This window comes from Lepidochelys kempii, chromosome 2, assembly GCF_965140285.1.
Source record: "Lepidochelys kempii isolate rLepKem1 chromosome 2, rLepKem1.hap1, whole genome shotgun sequence".
Taxonomy (NCBI): domain Eukaryota; kingdom Metazoa; phylum Chordata; order Testudines; family Cheloniidae; genus Lepidochelys; species Lepidochelys kempii.
Window position 1 is genome coordinate 5,187,614 of NC_136381.1, and position 19,630 is coordinate 5,207,243.

At 50.9% G+C, this 19,630-nt stretch overlaps 1 protein-coding gene across 1 annotated transcript; it reads left to right on the forward strand.

Annotated features, from left to right (window-relative positions):
• Positions 1-783: 783 nt before the first annotated feature.
• LOC140906308 (lymphocyte antigen 6E) lies at positions 784-3,629 on the forward strand. The gene is made up of 3 exons (XM_073329978.1): positions 784-835; positions 2,843-2,962; positions 3,472-3,629. Exons 1-3 carry the CDS (start codon positions 784-786, stop codon positions 3,627-3,629), a joined length of 330 nt encoding a protein of 109 aa, XP_073186079.1.
• Positions 3,630-19,630: the final 16,001 nt, after the last annotated feature.

Here is a 19,630-nt window from a genome sequence, read left to right on the forward strand (position 1 = left end):
GGCCTGCTTCACAGCCGCATAGAAATCAATGGAAGGAATTCTGTTGGCTTGAATCAGACCCTGTACAAACCATTTAGGGCTTTGTGAAGCCACGTGAACGCCTGAATTCTGGGGCTTTGCTGACTTTGGACAAACAACGGGGAGTGGGGTGTAACGGAGGGAAAGGGGAGTGGCATTTGTTTGTCAGACTTTCATACTGCAAGGTGGGAAACTGAGGCAAAGGACGCTGACCAGCGTACTGTGGGTGGGTGTTTACTTATGGTTTGCATGCTTCGGAGTTGTGGTGGTGATGTTTTCCCACATTAATACCGGATTCCCTCTGCCTTTTAATACGTTTTCTTTCATTATACCTAGACTCTGTGCTCACGAGTGGGGCAAAATGGCTTCCTAGAAGCGCCTAGGGGTGGGGCTTTGTTTTCCCAGATTGCTGGGTTTGAGCCCGACCCAATTCTCTTTTGTAATTCTCACAGGAACCCCTGCACGCTGAACCCAGCCCTGGTTGCTGCTCATGCCTCCCAGCAGAATGGCGACATATAGAAACAAAAGCAATCAGGGTCAGGACCTTTCACTCTGCACCGGGTCCCTCACACCACCCTGCCAGCACAGGGCGAGCCGGATCTGAGCTTCCCACACACATTCCACCCCTCCCAACCCGAGCATTGCCCCAGCGGGACCCAGCCTTCTAAATTGCTGTTTCCCTCGTCACTGAATCCAACCAGGGAGATTTATATCCCGCCCTGGGAGAAGCTGTTCACACCAGGACATGACCAAGATCCAGGGAAGATGAAGGTTGTCCTGGCTGTCTTGTTGGCCGTCATTCTGTGCGCAGAGCAAGGTGAGACGTCGAGAGAGGCTCCCTGTGCTGCTAGACAAACAAGATGCAGATCGGGGCTGAGCAACGGGGGGTCCAGGGGATGATGCCAGCCCACCAGACCCAGCCTGGCCCAGCTAGGGGTGCTGACAGCACCAGGGCAAGGAAGGGGGCAGGGCAGCATGGTGGCAGGGCCCCATGGGTGTGCTGTGGTGAGAGCCAGTGGGTTGGAGCCGCACAAGATAAGCTCCTGTGATCTCTCACACCCCAGGGGCAGCACCCATCTCCCCTGCACCTCCGTTACACCTCTGGGGGCAGGAGCTGCTTCTCCAGGGGCACCTATCCCACCGGGGCAGGACCCAAATCCCCAAGGTGGTCACATCCCCCAGCCCAGCAAAGGGTTTCCGTGGATTTTGTGGCCCCCGTACGACTTCATCCAGAAGATGGGGAATCAGGGGAGCATCTTCCCCTCTGGGCTAGCAACAAAAGTATGAAGCGCTGCCATAGTGTTTGCGGCAGAGATGCGGCGGGCGACGGGAGGTGCTGTGGGAAAGCCCTGCTCTCAGTTGTCTCCACTCATTTGCCTGCGAGCCGACGGGGGCTCCGATGCTTGAGCTCAGCCCAGAAGTGAGTATGTTTTTGATGGGGGAAAAGAGGAAGAAGTTTCCACCCTCATTCCCGAAAAGGGCATTTTTCAGGGAGGTTTCTGGGCTCCGATAAGTCAAACCCAGCATTGTTTAAAAGCTTCTGTGGGCTGAGAGCGGGGCACAAAGCCAGGAGTTGCTGCATAATTAATTCTGGCTTGGAGGCTGACTCTTTTTCTGTTCAAGTCATTGACAAATCTTCTGTTGACTTCAGTGTGTGGCCCTGGGCACATGCGGCGGTCTGGTTAGTTCACATCAGTTCTGTGTCCTGTCGGTTTGGTGATTTTTAAGGGGGTTTGGCTCCATGCCTGCGAGTGGTTTGGTTTGCTGTCCGAGCGAGTTTGTGTTGGTATTTTTATTATTTCTGCTATACAATCGCACCTAGAGGCGCCAACCTGGGTCAGGGCCCCCTCGTGCCAGGCGTTGCACAGGTACATAGTGAGAGTGTGGAGGGGGTCGCTCACCAGAGAGTGCGCCCCCCCCCCTTGTGGCTAGCTGGGGGTAAGGCAGCCTCTTTGATTCAGAGCCCCCCGTTGAAAGCCCCTCAGAGCCTGCAGTGATTTGCCCCTTCTCATGACTCAGCCTTCCAGCCAGGTCACTATATTCCTCACCTCCCTCCAGCCTACTTTCGCAGACCAACTCCTTGAGCTCCTTCCTGCCGGTTTGAGCTGATACAGTGTCCCCTCAGATTCCCTGGCAGACCCCTTCTGCCTGGGCCGCAAGCTCTCACCCAGCTGTTGGTGGCTCGCCAATAAGACGCAGCTGAGGAGGTGTCTACTCCATCTCTGAATCCCTTATTGCCATGGCAGGATGGGGTTTATAAACCCCCTCACAGACAGACAGTCCCTGCCCGGATGAGCTTACAATCTAAACTGGGAAGCCAGGCAATGGGTGGGTGAAAATTGGGTGAGCATTATTAGCCTTATTTTACAGCTGGCCAACTGGGAGGCAGAGAAATTAAAGGCCTGATCCAAAGCCCATGGGCATCAACGGAAAGACGCCCATGGTCCTCACTGAGCTTCTGATCAGCCCTTAATGCTTTAGCGATGGTCACAAAGTTCATGGAAGAACCTGACTCTCCTGGCTTCCTCTGCCTTTAACCACAAGGACATCTTTTCTCTCTAAGCTTTGCTCCGGTGGTGCAATGCACTGAATGCTTTCCCCACCCCCGATCCAGTGTGAGAGGGAGCATGGGCGAAGGGCAGTTGTTGCAGGGTGGGTGGATTGATTTAGACCATGGGCTTGGTTCTCCTCTCACCCCAGTGTCTCACTGCACTGGCGTCAGTGGGCTAACTCCTCGCTGACACTACAGTAAAGGAGAGGACTTGGCTGCTGGAGTGGCCACACCATTTTACATGTCTAACGCCTCCATGTCTCCCTTCCACAGCTGACTCACTGTGGTGCTTCACTTGTGAAAACCAGTCCAGCAACTGGCACTGTCTGAAGATCACAAAGTGCTCGGATGCGGACAAGCACTGCCTGACGACTGTTGGTTTTTTGGGGTTTGGTACGTGCCAGGATTGCTGACTAGGGAATGACTCCCGGAGCATGGAGAACAGTGGGGTTTTGCTAGGGGACGGGTCCAGGATTTATTTACCTCACAGGAGACGCATGTTAGGAAGGTGGAGAACCTTACGGGGCTGAAGGAGCACCCCTGGCTCAAATACCCCAACCTTTGTGGGGTGTGAAATCCAGATCCCAGTGTTACATCTTGAACCCATCCCCAGAGGGGTCAGTTCAGCCCCTTTGTCTTCTTGTTAAATCTGTCTGGAGAAGGGAGGGGATGCCAGAGATTGGAAGAAGAGGCAAAAGCCAGGGCCTTGGAAAGAGAAGAAGAGGAAGGAGTGGAGAGAGAGGGGGATTGGAAGGTTTAGAGTGAGGTGAATGGAGGGATAATTTTACTGTAGTCTCCTAGAGACTCCTGGAGATTAGATCTAAATCCTTTCCTGCAAAGGCTCTGAGACCTCAGGGAGAGACCTTTTAATAATAGTTTTCTCTTTCTTCTCCTTGGTTAAGGCATGTGGGCAGCCAGGAGGCAAATCACCAAGAAATGCTCCCCAATCTGCCCGCACTTCAATATCAACCTGGGCTTAGCCTCCTATTCCACTACCTGCTGCCAGAGCACCTTGTGCAACCTGAGTGGGAAGCCGCCACCCAAACCAGGTCCCCAGTGATGGGGTAAGAGGATCTTAGAGCTGGACTGTGATGTGCTGGGAAAAGAGGGGCTTTAACCCTGAAGAACCTGCTCAGATTTCCCCAGCAAGAGACCGACACCTTGTGTGCATTGGGTTTAACGATGTATCCTAACAGCCAGGCCTTGCCTCAAAACTTCTGAACAAATAGCTTCTCTGTTGCCTTTCACACTGGGGTTCTGTCACCTGGCATGTCTCTTGGAAGATGCGGAGTCTTCTATTGTGAGGTCTTAGGCGTTGGACTGGGCTGAACGGAGCTGCCGCCTGGGGCCAGGCGGGGCAGGAGGATGCTGAGTGGTATTCTGCAGAAAGGGGATCTGGTGCAATCCCAGCCAGTTTCTATAATATTTCCTTTCCTACAGACATTTCTAGTCAGTGTCACACTATGATAACGCAGGCCAGAGAATTGCCCCCCAAATAATTCCTAGAGCAAATCTTTTAGAATAACCTTCCCTCTTGATTTAAAACTTGCTGCTGATGGAAAATCCACCATGACCCTTGGTAAATTGATCCAATGATTAATTACTCTCATTGTTAAAAATGTACACCTTGTTTCCAGTCTGAATTGGTCTAGCTTCAACTTCCAGCCACTGGCTCATGTTAGACCCTTCTCTCCTAGATCGATGATCCCATTATTATATATTTGCTCCCCATGCAGGAACTTTTAGACTGTGATCAAGTCACCCCTGAACCTTCTCTTCGTTAAGCTACCTAGCTTGAGCTCTTTGAATCCATCGCGATGGATTGTGAACTCAATGGTGAAAAAGGAAGCAAAATTCGTAGGCAAGGTCATAAGACTCTCCCCATCCTTTCACTATCTGCAGCTGGTGACGGGAGCATCCCCCCTGCCCCGATTTTGAAATCCTGACCCCGGGTTGATTGTAGCAGGAGGGGCAGTGTGGCCTTCTAGAAGGCTCTGGGCTGGGACTCAGAAACCCTGGCTTCTGTTCTGTAAACAGGGGACAATAGGACCGAGCTCCTTTGCAAGGCGCTTTGAGATGGACGGATGGAAAGCGTGGGATAAGCACTAGGGATAGTTATTATTATTACAACCAAGTGGCTGGGCCTCAGACTTCATCTCAGGGCAGCTTCCAGCCCTGGGGATCGTTCGACCTCTTCCTACCCCATTGCCTTAGCCGGGCGGCCATTCCTGGCTCTCTTCTGTCAGAGAGCCGCTGCCCGCTATCACACCTCTCTCACCAAATCCCGTTGCTCCTCTTCCTCTGGGCCAAGCTCCCCCTCCCTCTCAGCCACTTCCTGTTTAGCTGTGGTGACATTCTTTATATAGATGCACTTCTCTGCATGCATTTTTAACCCCTCCATCATCCCCCTCTCTGCGTGCCTTGAGCGGGCAGACTCCCAGATTCAGCACCATGTCCGGGACTGAAGGGGCCTCCAAGACAGCTGTGCGAGAGCGGCATTGCCAAACCAAGCTCTGCTCCTCTCGCTCCTTCTTTGACCCACACCTCTCTTTTGTCTCTGCTGTTCATAGCCATGATCCTGGACCCTGGGCCCCCCTTCTCTTCCCAGAGCTGCAGATCTTCCCACTGCCACCCTGCTGCTGCCTTGGCCCCTCCTCTGCTGAAATCCCACCTCCTCTTTTGCCTGGACTCGTACAATTCCCCCTCCTCCCCAGATCCAAGCTGCCAGGACTCCAAGATGTGCTGGCTTCTCCTCTGCAAGATGTGTGAGCTCACCATCTGCATTCTCAAACAACTCCCTGGGCTCCCCATTCATTTCAGGACCCAGTTCAAAACTGCCCTCCTGGTGGGTAAAAAAAACCCCATCTGTAACATAGAATAGAATCATAGAATATCAGGGTTGGAAGGGACCCCAGAAGGTCATCTAGTCCAACCCCCTGCTCAAAGCAGGACCAATTCCCAGTTAAATCATCCCAGCCAGGGCTTTGTCAAGCCTGACCTTAAAAACCTCTAAGGAAGGAGATTCTACCACCTCCCTAGGTAACGCATTCCAGTGTTTCACCACCCTCTTAGTGAAAAAGTTTTTCCTAATATCCAATCTAAACCTCCCCCACTGCAACTTGAGACCATTACTCCTCGTTCTGTTTTCATGTTTTCATCCAATATGTTATTCTGCCACTAGATGTCTCTCTGTGTTGTGTAGAGTTGCAAACTGAGGGTGGGCCCCTGGTAAACAAGGGAGACAAAGAGAGGACCTGAGTTGTGTGGAAGCCTATTTCTTTGTGTCTGGGATTGTAGCTCTCTACTTTAATACATGACTCCTGGTTAGGATGGATTGTGATTCTGTATAGCAGGAATCTTCCAGGATTTGCCCTCTCTCATCAGTCTGCTACCCATTTGGCTCCCTCCATTCCCCTAACCCTGGCCTTTCTGGTCCTTGTCACCTTCACACAGCTGTTGGCGTGAGTGCCTTCTTCTCCGCAGCTCCTGCCATGTGGAACAGCCATCTTTTACCAGTGCATCAGCCCTTGAGCTCTTTGAAACAACATCTAATAATGCACATTTTTCTCCCTTCCCTGAAGCAGTTAATCTCCTTCTCCCTCTGGCATTGCTCTTCGTGATTGAATGTTTTAATTCACTCACGTGTGTCAGGTGTTTTCTGTACCTTTTACAGCATACCATTTGTATCCTTGCACTGTGAAGCTCTGCAAAAGCTCTGTGGAATCCCATGTGTGTGACAGATAATAAATGCAGCCAACATTTGATTGCACTGGAGGATACTTGTCCTAGAATTATAACTGGTCAGGTTTTGTTCTGTAGATTGCAATTAAAAATCATTTTTTGCTTTGCTGTTAAGAAGTTTCTCTGTGATTCTTTTATGCCGTCATCAGTGTCACATAAAGAAAACAGGTATGGGCATATTTAAAGACAAAAGGCCAGGATCTCTTCTGCATATTGGCTCCTATGTACCGCTTAAGCAGCTCAAAGGAGCCAGAATCTGATTGCGATGGTCCACCTGAAAACTAGCTGGGCATCATAGGCAGCTCTTATATCGTCTGCCCCTCACCAGTGTAATTGGTGTGTTGGGGGCAAGAAGGGGCAACTAGAGTCCACCAATCTTCACCTGCTGTATGATCCCATAGGCACCACAGCTAGCTGGCATAAATTAGAGCAGCCACTAAGCTGCTCTAGCTCACACAAAGGCCCAGGCCAATGCCAGTGCAGATTGGTCCATGAAATCAGAGAATTGTAACTGGCTCCTTGCCAGTATATCCCTCCCCCCTTCCACCACCTGCAACAAGTGGCTCTCAGCCTCGGAGAGACACTAGCTCTAACTGCTGAATTTAAACTGGAATCGAAGTGGTTAAGGAACAGGCGAAGGAGCCAGGAGATCTGGGTTCTGTTATGGGGTAAAGCTCTATGCCTCCATTTCCCCATTTATAAAATGCCTATTTTGAAGGCTTAAGTGGGACTGAAGTGGTGCCAAGGCTTTTTGCCGCCTTCCTGCATAAGGCTGAATTCGCCCTGATGTTTGCAAAGTGCTCGGAGATCACAAGATGTAAAGTAGCTGTCCACTGAACGGAAAAGTACAGGGTATTGTTCTTCTAGCCTGCCAGGCCTGGTACAGAGTGGAGATCAAGCACCCCTAGGCACATTAGAAAGTTGGTGCCTCTGGGCTGGAGGTTGGGTCATATGAGGAGTGAAGTTCTGGAGCAGCTTTCCACGGGAAGCTGGCGGGGCAAAAAAAGGAATGTGTTTCAAGACTGAGTTTGATAAGTTTATGAAGGGGAGGGGATGATGGGACTGCCTACAATGGCGTGGAGCCGATCTGCAACTGCTAGCAAAAAATATCTCCAACGGCCGGTGATGGGACACTAGATGGGGAGGGCTCTGAGTTACACCTGAGAATTCTTTCCCAGGTCTCTGGCTGGTGGGTCTTGCGCACATGCTCAGGGTCTTACTGATCGCCACATTTGGGGTCAAGAAGGAATTTTCCCCATGTCAGTTTGCTAGACACCCTGGAGAGGGGTTTCCCTTTCTCTGCAGCATGGGACATGGGTCACTTGCTGGTTTGAACTGGAGTAAATGGTGAATTCTCTGGAACTTGAAGTCTTTAAGTCAAGCTTTGAGGATGTCAGTAACACAGCCAGAGGTTCTGGGCCGATTACAGGAGCGGGTGGGTGGGGTCGTGTGTCCTGCGATGTGCAGGAGGTCAGACTAGCTGATCACGATGGTCCCTTGGGGGCTTAAAGTCTATGAGTCTATAAGAAAGATGGCTTTAAGGGCCACGCTGCATCTGACAGCTCAGGGACATGCAATGGGAACACAGATTGAAGGACCTATCTGATCAGGGAAGAGAGACTTTCCCCTCCAGAGCAGAACTGGTCCGGAACCGGAGTTTGTGTTCTGCAGGATATCCTGACATCTTGAAAAAAAATTCATTCCGAACTGGAGCGCAAAAACCAAGACGTCCCACTAAACACAAGATTTGAAAAAAATTCATTTGGGATCAAGTGAAAGGTTTTGCTTTGATCCAGCAAAAGGGCTGGATTTTGACCTTTTAAAACATTTCTAATTTTATAAACAAATTTCAAACCCAAAAGCCAAATATTCCAGTCCCAAAATGTCAACCATGAAATGGTTTGACATACCCTGAATGCTTTGTTTCCATTGTTCCCCTCAAAATTAAATGAGGTCAAAATGGACATGTTCCCGCGGAAAGTTTCAATTTCAACAAGGTGGCATTTTCCAGGAGAAAAACCTTCCCCTTGGAAATCGAGATTAGCTGGAGCCAAAGTGTAACTAAAAAGCAAGCAGAACTCCACGGGGGGGAGCTAATGCTACCAAACAGTGACTGGTTGGTAAAATAATGCTTGTTGATACGGGCTGTTTGCAGACGGAACCCTAAACTGACTCACGGGGCGTTCCAAAGGCAAAGGCAGCAGGACCAGCCAGGGACCAGAGGAGCAGAAATGGCACAAGGAAAGGCTCCTGGAGCATGCGTGAAGCCAGCAGAGACCTGCAGCAGCCAGAAGAAGGCCTGCCAGGCTAGGAGAATCATTTGATCCATTTGTGTGGCAGACCTTAGGCTGATGTTTGTTATGTTCACACAGGAACAGTGGAAGCTCCCTAAAAGTATGTGTGGGGGGAGGGCGGGGGGGGGGGGGAGATAGGCATCCGAACCATGGCCCTGCCTTCCCATGTCGCCCCTTTTCTCAGAGCCCCTGCTCTTGTGCCCTTTTAAAAGTGATGGGGCCATGGCCTCCTGTCCTTCCCACCCCCGCCAGTCCGGGCGCCCTTTAACACGGTTTTCAATACAGCACAATGATGAACATGTGCCGGCCCCCTTGATACTCCTTGAAAACGCCACCTGACCATCCGATGAAGTGAGCTGTAGCTCACGAAAGCTTATGCTCAAATAAATTTGTTAATCTCTAAGGTGCCACAAGTCCTCCTTTTCTTTTTGCTGACCACAATGGCACCCCATGCTGCACTTAGGGGAGAGCCCATGGCCTTGCATAGGCCTTCCGCAGAGCAGCAGGGGGGCACAGCTGGCTGAGTGGATCAGGAGGAGGAGTTTACTACAGGCCAGGTGGACAAATGGTCCCTTTTTTCTGCTGTTTGGGGCCGTCTGGCAACTGAGACAGAGCCCGGTAGGCTGGCCGGTGGCTGAGGCCCTGCACCAGGATTCAGAAGCCAGGCAGCTGGGAGCAAGGCGGCAGATTTCGCTGCTAAAACACGAGATTCCAGCAAAATAGTCAACTCCGCTAAGTAGAGAGGCAGAACGTGCAGGGCTCAGCCTTCAGGCTGGCGCTCGGGCGGGTCTCCACCGTCTGCGCACTTGCATGCCTTTTAGCAAAGGGGATCTTTTACTGCAGCGGGTGGCAAAATGTCTTGGTCCGGCTGCACGGCCCCCGCTTTGCTGATCTAGCCCAACCAGCTGCTGGGGGGCTAGGGGGCTCTGCATGCAGCAGCGCAATCTGGGGCTGGGTTGGTACACAGGCCTGTTTGCTAGCCTGAGAGAGAATTTTGGGTCTGACTCTTACATCCCTGCTAATCTGTGTGAACAAAGAACAAAGACAGTGCCTTGCTTCTGCCCAGCCAGAGGGGTTTGTTAGTACAATGAGAAGAGCTAAAGGATAGAGTTAAAAGTGCCACAGGGCCTGGTGGGAGTGTAGTATGTGAGCATACACTGGAAGGCTGCCTGGCTCCTTTCTCAAGCTGATGTCCAGCAACCAGGCACGAGAGGCAAGAGGGTGGGTGGGTGCGCATAAGAAACAGTAAAAGCCAAAGAAAAGCCTGGCCTTGGCCAGTACATAACCACACTCCTTACCCCTCCCATGGGATACAAATGTAACCCTTCTGCCCGTCAGAGTTGGCAGCAACAAGGGCCGGGTTCAATATCTAGGGGATCCATTCCAATAACACAATGCAAACCGGCTCGAGCCCCCACCCAGTGACCTGGGACAAATATATACCATACCCGCTGGGCGCCTCCAGGAGGCAATACTTCCCCTCTCGTAAGCACATAGTCTGAGTGTAGCAAAAGTCTTTTAATAACAGAGAGAAACAATGTGGCCTTATGTTGGGGAAACACCACCAACAGGATTCGTAACACAACCCATGAGCAAAAACAACCCCACCCCAGGCAAATTGGGGCATGCCCTTTTCCCTTTGGTTCTTGAGTCCAGCAACCCCAAAAGTCCAATGCCCCAAAAGTCTCTGTCCCTGGTCAGGGCAGCCCCAGAGTTCGAAAGTTTATCGGCGGAGCTTTACCTCCCAACCTGTGTGGAAATGGGACGGGGGTAAGAGGCACCTTACGTGATCTGAAGCTGACCGCCCCATAGCTCCATAGCAGCGCTCCGCTCCGCTCCGCCAGCCGCCCCACAAACTCCTTCGCTCAGCTGCGCTCCGCTCCGCCAGCCGCCCCACGAATTCCTTCACTCAGCTCCACGGCCCACAAGCAGCTCCTGCCATCCACACACTGCTCCATGTCGAACTGCTTCACCAGCCACCCCGCAAACTGCTCCACAATATATCTTCAGGCTCCCCCACTACTTAACACAACACTCAGTGATTTCAGCTCTTAGGTGAATTCAGCTTATAGCAGGGGAGCCCCAGTGCTGGTGCACTGTCAGCCCAAAGTGAGCTCAGCAGCCTATAACTAGACTTCTAATGAAATCAAAATTAGCTCTGATATTCCACAGTGGAGAGAGGAGGAAGTGCAATCAGCATGTAAGGCCCTCACCAAGGGGCCCATGCCACCAAGTATTAATACTTGTCCCCAGCCTCTCTCCATTCACACAGTTTTGGAACCCATGACTCTTGCCTAGTGAGTGCTACTTAGTTGATGGTGAATCCCTCCATCATAACAAAAGGCCACGTACAGTTCCAAGCACAGTTCCCATAATCAGGGTAATAACAATTTATTCTTCCTGCCCCAATAACAGAGACACTGGGGATCCCACAGCAGCCAAAGTGACCATTTGGGCAGCTATGGTCTCATTCTAGGCGTGGTGGGTGTGCCTATGCAAATGAGATCGGCCCCTGAAGTTCTTTTCCACAACTTGCCACACCTCACCACCAGATGTCAGGGTGGAGCTCATCCTGACACTGCTTACATCCTCCCCCCAGCCGAGACTTTGTCGTCCCGACAAATCACACTCCCTTTATACCAACTCATTGGTTTCCTCCAAAGGGCCTCAGGAAGCCCACTTTAGCTTCCACAAGCCTGTGTGCTAAATGTATTGGCTCCTCACTAGTCACCCCAGGTGCATCATAAGTTAACCGTTTCACTGGTCTTATCACCCTGTCTCGTCTATTGAGAATCTCTGTTGCCGAAGTAAGGGGAACATCCTCTTGAGTGACGGATGGAGAGGCTTCCCTGGAGGGTCCCTCGGCTACTGGCGTAGGCCCCTGCACTCCTAGTTCTAACGCTGGAGGGTCCAAGGTGCCCAGGACATCCTCTACCTGTCTGTCCCCATTGTCCAATAACCTGTGTGTGTCATCACAGGGGGGTCTCATCAGCAGCACCGGGGTGTCAGAAAGGGGCCTAAATAGTTCCGCCATTGGGTTTAGGGCGGAAGAGGGAAAACTCTCGTTTGGTTCAGCTGATCGAGACTGAAATCTTGTCTCCATCCCAGGATACACCAGGGTTGTGTCTTCCTCCTCAGACTCACTCTCAGATGTGCAGAATAGGGGTAAGTTAGCTGCAGGGGGCCCACTGTCTGTGTTGGATGGCGGCTTTGGTCTAGCACCTCTGTTCTGCCCGGCGGCCCTGCCGTGGCCCATCTCACAAGGGGTGCTTACCAATTCCCCCACAGGGAGCAAAAGGTTTCTATGCACCGTCTTTATTTGCCCTGGACCGTCTTCAGGTTTGATCTTGTAGACCGGCAGATCTCCCAGCTTTTCCATCACCAGGTAAGGTATTGCCTTCCATCTGTCAGCTATCTTGTGTTTGCCAGCAATACCCAAATTTCGCAGCAGGACTCTGTCCCCCGGCTGGAGCTCCTGCGAACGCACTCTAGCATCATATCGATGTTTGTTGCGGTCTGCGTTCTTCCGAGCCGCAGCGGTAGCTAAGCGATAAGCATCCCACAGCTTTTCTCTTAGTCGGGATACATATTGCTGATGAGTTTCATAGCTATCTCCATCCTCTGATACACCAAAGCACAAGTCTATGGGTAATCTTGGTTCTTGCCCAAACATCAAGAGATATGGGGTGACTCCCGTAGCATCGTTCTTTGTGGCATTGTAGGCATGCACCAGAAATGCGACATGCTGGCTCCAGGTTGCCTTCTGCTCTGGTCGCAAAGTTCCCAACATATCTAATAGGGTTCGATTGAACCTTTCTGGCTGAGGATCACCTTGGGGGTGATAAGGCGTTGTCCTAGACTTTTTAATTCCTGCTATCTTCAGCACCTCCTTCAGAAGGTGACTCTCAAAATCCCGCCCCTGATCAGAGTGTATCCGAGCCGGGAATCCATAGACTGAGAAATATTTGTCCCACAATACTCGAGCAACGGTGGTGGCCCTCTGATCACGTGTGGGATATGCTTGTGCATACCGTGTAAAATGGTCAGTCACTACTAGAATGTTTCCAACATTCCTCTTGTCTACCTCTACAGACAAGAAATCAATGCATACCAACTCCAAAGGTTTGTTGCTGGTGATGTTCTTGAGATATGCAGCCCTCGTGGGCAGAGTTTTCCTTTGAACACATCGAGCGCAAGTCTCACATTTCCTGCGAACATCTTCAGCCATTCGGGGCCAATAGAACCTACTACGAATAAGTTCCAGGGTCCTCTCCATCCCTAAATGCCCAAAGTCATCATGCAGGGCCCTCATGGCCAGGGCTCTGTACTTTTTTGGCAGTACTAGTTGTGCTCGTTGTTTTTGTAAAGGGTCAGTGGTCATTCGGTGTAGCACTCCCTGAATCAGTTTTAGTTTGGTCCATTCTCTCAATAGTAGTTTACCCTCCGGGTTAGGTGGGACAACCGCAGCTGGGCTTCGCCCCTCCCTTTTGGCAAGTAGTGTATCACGAATGTCAATATCTTGCCGCTGGGCTTCTTGCCAGTCAGCCGCATTGAGCATGGGCAAAGGAGATTGGTCTAATGCAATATAGTTCACCGAAGCAGAAGGCATGCATTCAGGGGGCAGGCCCAAAGCTTCTGCAACACATCCCTGAAAGTCTTCACGGGCCTCTGGCTCTCGGCGACTCACACTGCAAATAGCTCTCACTCCATCTGTGGGTATCACAGCAACTTCTGGAGCCTGCGGACGCCTGGACAATGCATCTGCATCTACATTGCTTCTCCCTGATCGGTACTGAATGCTGAACTCATAGCTAGCCAAGGCGGCCACCCATCTCTGCCCTGTAGCATCCAGCTTAGCACTTGTTAACACATAAGTCAGTGGATTGTTGTCTGTCCACACCTGGAACTGAGCACCATACAAGTAGTCTCGAAATTTCTCAGTGATGGCCCATTTCAAGGCCAAAAACTCCAGCTTGTGGGTGGGATAGCGAGTTTCACTATCAGACAATCCTCGGCTGGCAAAGGCTACAGGTTTACATTTGCCTTCCACTTCCTGGTACAGGACTGCTCCCAGACCCTCCAAACTGGCATCAGTATGCAGGATAAATGGTTTGCTTGGGTCAGCAAAAACTAGGACTGGAGCATGAGTTAGGCAAGTAATGATTTCTCGAAAAGCCCTTTCACATCTCTCATCCCACCGTGGCCCAAATGGTGCAAAGGGGCCATTGTGTCTCTGCACAGGAGGCTTTGGGGACCTCCCCTTATTCTTGGACTTAGATTTGTTCTTGCTGGACTGATGTCCCCTGGTAAGATCATTCAGAGGCTTTACAATCGTAGCATAGTTTTTCACAAATCTGCGGTAGTAGCCACTAAATCCAAGGAAGGTCTTGAGTTCTCTGTAGTTACTTGGACGTGGCCATGTAGTGAGTGCTTCTATTTTATCAGGATCAGTACTCACACCTTCTTGGGACACAATGTGACCCACATACTTCACTGAGGTTCTGCAGAACTGGCATTTGTCAATTGAAAGCTTCAGACCATAATCCTCCAACCTATCAAGCACTTTAAGAAGTCTTTCTTCATGCTCCTCTAAGGTTCTTCCAAACACAATCAGGTCATCCAAATAAACTAACACTTGCAGTAAATTCATGTCTCCCACAACTTTCTCCATGAGACGTTGAAAGGTGGCAGGTGCTCCAGAAATCCCTTGGGGCATGCGTTCGAACTGATAAAACCCTAATGGGCAGATGAAGGCTGTCTTCTCCTTATCTTCTTCTCCCAGAGGGATCTGGTAGTATCCACTTCGAAGATCCAACACAGAGAACCACTGGCTTCCCAGCAAACAGTCTAAGGCGTCTTGCACTCGAGGCATAGTGTACTGGTCGACCACCGTACGGCTGTTTAGGGTGCGGTAGTCAATACACATCCGGATTTTCCCATTCTTTTTGCGGACTACCACAATGGGTGAGGCGTATGGGCTGCGGGACTCTGTAATGATGCCATTCGCAGCCAGCTCCTGAAGATGATGTCGCACATCTTCCATCTCAGAGAGAGCAATCTTCCTAGATCTCTCCCTGAAAGGTCGAGAGTCATGTAGTCTGATATTGTGCTCTACTCCTTTTGCACATCCCACATCCCACTCATGCAGTGAGAACACCTTGGATCTTTCACAAAGTTTCTTCCTCAGGCGATCTTTCCAGTCCTCGGACACTGGTGAATCTCCAAAGTCAAACTTTGCTGGGTCTATTGCCGGAACTGGAGTTTCATACTGGGGTTTTACAATCGACTCAGGCTCAAAGAGGTCTGCTATCTTTTGTCCTTGCTTCACAAAAATATCACGACTCGTTTCATTAGCAATCAGTATAGTCACCCTTTCCTGGGCTTCAGCAGGTAGGGTTATGACTCCACTGGGGACCAGCACTCCTTCAGGGAGCTCTCCTCCCATCGGCTGCTCTATCATTGCTAACGTCCCTTTACTGCCTTTCAGACAGGTACTCATGACAAGCACTTCTTGCTCCATCCTTGCAGGCACTACTAAGGGGGTTGTGCCCGCGTACTTCAGTGCCCCAAGCGGTAGCTCAGATGTGTCCCTTTTAGCGCTCTCAATTTTCCTATAGGCTTCAGCACAAAGCGTATGGATCATCAGGGTATTCAGGTACTGGTCCCCAGCCCGCCTTCTGCAGTAATCCGCGAGTACCTTGAAGAGACTGGAGTTGGTCCCTATCAGCACAGACACATCAGAAGTCCCTTTAGGGTCAGGGCATATTAAGGCAGCTGTGTCTACCTCTTCTCTTACCCCAGCAACCTCCTCTGGGAATTCCAGGTGCACTATGACATACCCTTGATAGGGGTATTCATCCATGCTGAGGCCACATAGGCCAAGGCCAGTCAGTGGCTGTATAGGCAGGTGCCTAAGCATCTGTTGGTAGAATGACTGAAATATAATAGTCACTTGAGATCCAGTGTCAAGCACTGCTTTACACTCCACCCCTTCGATCCTCACCATGACCTCTGCTCGAGGCCCTATCAGTCCTGCAGGGATCCCAGCTGGACAGTCTTTTCTGGGGGAATCTTCAAATCCTGCAGACCTGGGGGGTCCCCATCCCCAGACCCTCTGGCAGCTACCGGATCTCTCCCAATTGATCCTCAGCTTTCCATACACTAAGGAGGGGTTTTCTTCATTACGGCACTTGGCAGCACTGTGTCCATCCTGACCACATCGGTAGCAGAAGAATTGACCTTTCCCCCTTCGCCTGGGGGGGATGGTGGCTCTAAGTGCGGGCTTCTCAATCGCCACAGTTTGAGGCTTCTTATTCCTAGAAGTCTTAACTCGGTCAACGGTACTTTGCAGCTCAGCTATCCGTTCCGTCAGGACCTGCATTTGTTGGGCAAGTTCCTCTCTGGTGCTCACCATCAGTACACTGGCGATTTGCAGTGGTGTTGTGCTGGCTGGCTCCGATGTTTGGGCTTCCCAAAACTCACTGGCAGCCTGCCTTTCTTCCTCCTCTCGGACCTCTTTTATCAGCTGGGAGTAACTTGGGGGATGTTCCCGTCGTTCTCTTAGCCGGAGATGAAGTAGAATCGGGTTCTGATACTGAGTTCCTCTTACAATTTGAGCCAGTCTGGTCTGATCCATCTGCTCAGCAGTTACTGCTCCCCTCATGACAGCTCTCTGAAGCAGTCTCTCCAGTCTCTGTATGTAGGCTGAAGCCTTCTCGCCCTTTTGTTGTCGGGAATTAAGGAACTTACAGTAGCTGTCTTCAGGGCCCTCTACGCTCCCAAAGTTGTGTTCAAGGGCCTCTAGGCAGTCCTTCACACTGACCCCAGGGTCAATGAGCTTCAGGGTGCGAATCACATCTAATGCTGGGCTGCCAAGGCTCTCTATAAGGCATCTTCGCTTTTCTGCATCTGGTACGGCCCACTCTTGCAGCATTTCAGTGGTATGCTCTAACCAGGGTTCAAACTCCTCCTCCCCAGCAAATAATCTTAACTTACGACAAGAGTCTGACTCAGCATGGGGCAGCACAACCTTTTCCAATATTTGCCCCAGAGCTTTTGTCCAATCATCAGCCGAGGCTGCAGCCTCCGAGCTAGAAGCTGCTGAGCCAGGGCCCAAAAAACCTGACATATTAGCCATTATACAAACAGTAATTTCCTCAAAATATAAGCACAAACAAAAAAAAATATATAAATTGTTTCCCAATGTAGTGGATCACTCAACAGGTGCTTGCGAGGGGTACTGACCCAGGCGATCCCGGACGAGCCCCCAAAAATGTAACCCTTCTGCCCGTCAGAGTTGGCAGCAACAAGGGCCGGGTTCAATATCTAGGGGATCCATTCCAATAACACAATGCAAACCGGCTCGAGCCCCCACCCAGTGACCTGGGACCAATATATACCACCCCCGCTGGGCGCCTCCAAGAGGCAATACTTCCCCTCTCGCAAGCACATAGTCTGAGTGTAGCAAAAGTCTTTTAATAACAGAGAGAAACAATGTGGCCTTATGTTGGGGAAACACCACCAACCGGATTCATAACACAACCCATGAGCAAAAACAACCCCACCCCAGGCAAATTGGGGCATGCCCTTTTCCCTTTGGTTCTTGAGTCCAGCAACCCCAAATCACCCAAAGTCCCAAAAGTCCAATGCCCCAAAAGTCTCTGTCCCTGGTCAGGGCAGCCCCAGAGTTCGAAAGTTTATCGGCGGAGCTTTACCTCCCAACCTGGGTGGAAATGGGACGGGGGTAAGAGGCACCTTACGTGATCTGAAGCTGACCGCCCCATAGCTCCATAGCAGCGCTCCGCTCCGCCAGCCGCCCCACAAAACTCCTTCGCTCAGCTCCACGGCCCACAAGCAGCTCCTGCCATCCACACACTGCTCCACGTCGAACTGCTTCACCAGCCGTCCCGCAAACTGCTCCACAATATATCTTCAGGCTCCCCCACTACTTAACACAACACTCAGCGATTTCAGCTCTTAGGTGAATTCAGCTTATAGTAGGGGAGCCCCAGTGCTGGTGCACTGTCAGCCCAAAGTGAGCTCAGCAGCCTATAACCAGACTTCTAATGAAACCAAAATTAGCTCTGATATTCCACAGTGGAGAGAGGAGGAAGTGCAATCAGCATGTAAGGCCCTCACCAAGGGGCCCATGCCACCAAGTATTAATACTTGTCCCCAACCTCTCTCCATTCACACAGTTTTGGAACCCATGACCCTTGCCTAGCGAGTGCTACTTAGTTGATGGTGAATCCCTCCATCATAACAAAAGGCCACGTACAGTTCCAAGCACAGTTCCCATAATCAGGGTAATAACAATTTATTCTTCCTGCCCCAATAACAGAGACACTGGGGATCCCACAGCAGCCAAAGTGACCATTTGGGCAGCTATGGTCTCATTCTAGGCGTGGTGGGTGTGCCTATGCAAATGAGATCAGCCCCTGAAGTTCTTTTCCACAACTTGCCACACCTCACCACCAGATGTCAGGGTGGAGCTCATCCTGACACTGCTTACACAACAGTGGTGGGACCCAGGCTCACGACCCTCCGAAATGGACCATGACCATAAGCTGTAAGCGGTTGGACCAGGGGTGTGCACTACAGGTATATTTGGGCCTGCTAAGAAGGACGAGGTGGGACTAGGGAACGGGGACATGGGTAAAGGCTCTGTGATGTCAGAGCCATGGATATGCTTGCTTGAAACTAACCCCAATAAACATTGCATTGCCTGCACTTCGGATTTCCAGTCTGCTTTCTGTCTGCGTGAAAAGAACCAGGGGAGGGGGTGAAGGGAAAGCCCCTAACATGCTACTGCCCCTTTAAGAGCAGAGCGCCTGCAACCTTGCTCCAGAGAGCTGGTTCCAGGCCCTCAGCTTTCCACCCAGGATGCCTGACTGCAGCCACATGGCTGCTCCAAAGTGGGGCATGGACCCTCTCCACTGCAACCACCAAGATGGATACTTGCCTGTTTCTTGCATCCAAGCTACAGGCCAACACAAGGTTCTTGGGAGCTGCTAGCTGCCCCAGCCTGAGAATCAAAGACTCAAACCAGATACCTTCACACCTGTCACCAATGCTTTTACACATGGAGAGAGTCTCTCCTCTCCCAGCCATCTGGCAACCACAGTTCTCGCTCTTTAAAACTCACTTCTTTCATTTAGCCGCTGAAGGCCACTAACTCCAGCGATGGCCTCTGTCAGCCAGTGCACGTAGGTTATATACACTCTCACACCCAGGAATAGGTGTTAGGGGTAGGGTACTAATATGGGATAGATTATATTGAACATGGGCATTGGGTAGCCGTGCTAAATTGTAATATGCTCCTGCTTGCTGTCTTAGGCTAAGGTGTGAATCCCTTAATACCCAGCATTGCATAACTCAGCATTTGGCAGAGGCAGATAGGAAACCTGTCAAAGGCAAGATACATGGATGTTCTGCCCTGGTACAAGCTAGGGAGGGACTTTCACAGGCAACTGGTTTGGAATGTAGCGTGCAAATCCGAGATAAGGACTGGGTTGCCATGGGACCAGGAAAACAAGCTAAAAAGCTGATGGATAAATGTCAGTCGTAGGCGGCATACAGAGTGCTTTTAGCTCATCAACCACTGATATAAATCTAGGTAATTTGGGGGTGTACTTCGAAGCTCACCTGGATAAGGTGAATGCATCGTTGCAGACACAAGCTTCCCAGAAGGATTGGCATGGCTTTAACTCTTTCTTTTCTGCATTGTGCTGCTTTGTCTTTAGACAACACGGTGACTGAGCTTGGTTATTTGATCTCTTGAACATTTTTCATATCAAACCACAAGCGTTGGCAAAACCAACTGGCTCTGCTTTTAGCAGTTCCTCCATTGCTGTGTCCGCACCTGACCATTGCAGCGACCAAAAAGCCAGTTAATGAGTAATGCAACAAGACAAGTTAAAAAAAGGAGGGGAATCCCTAGCACATTTCCTCCTGGCCCCTTGGGGTTGAATCCCTGCTCTCCATCCCCTCCGGTTCCCCATGATCTGGTGCATTTACTGGCTGTGTT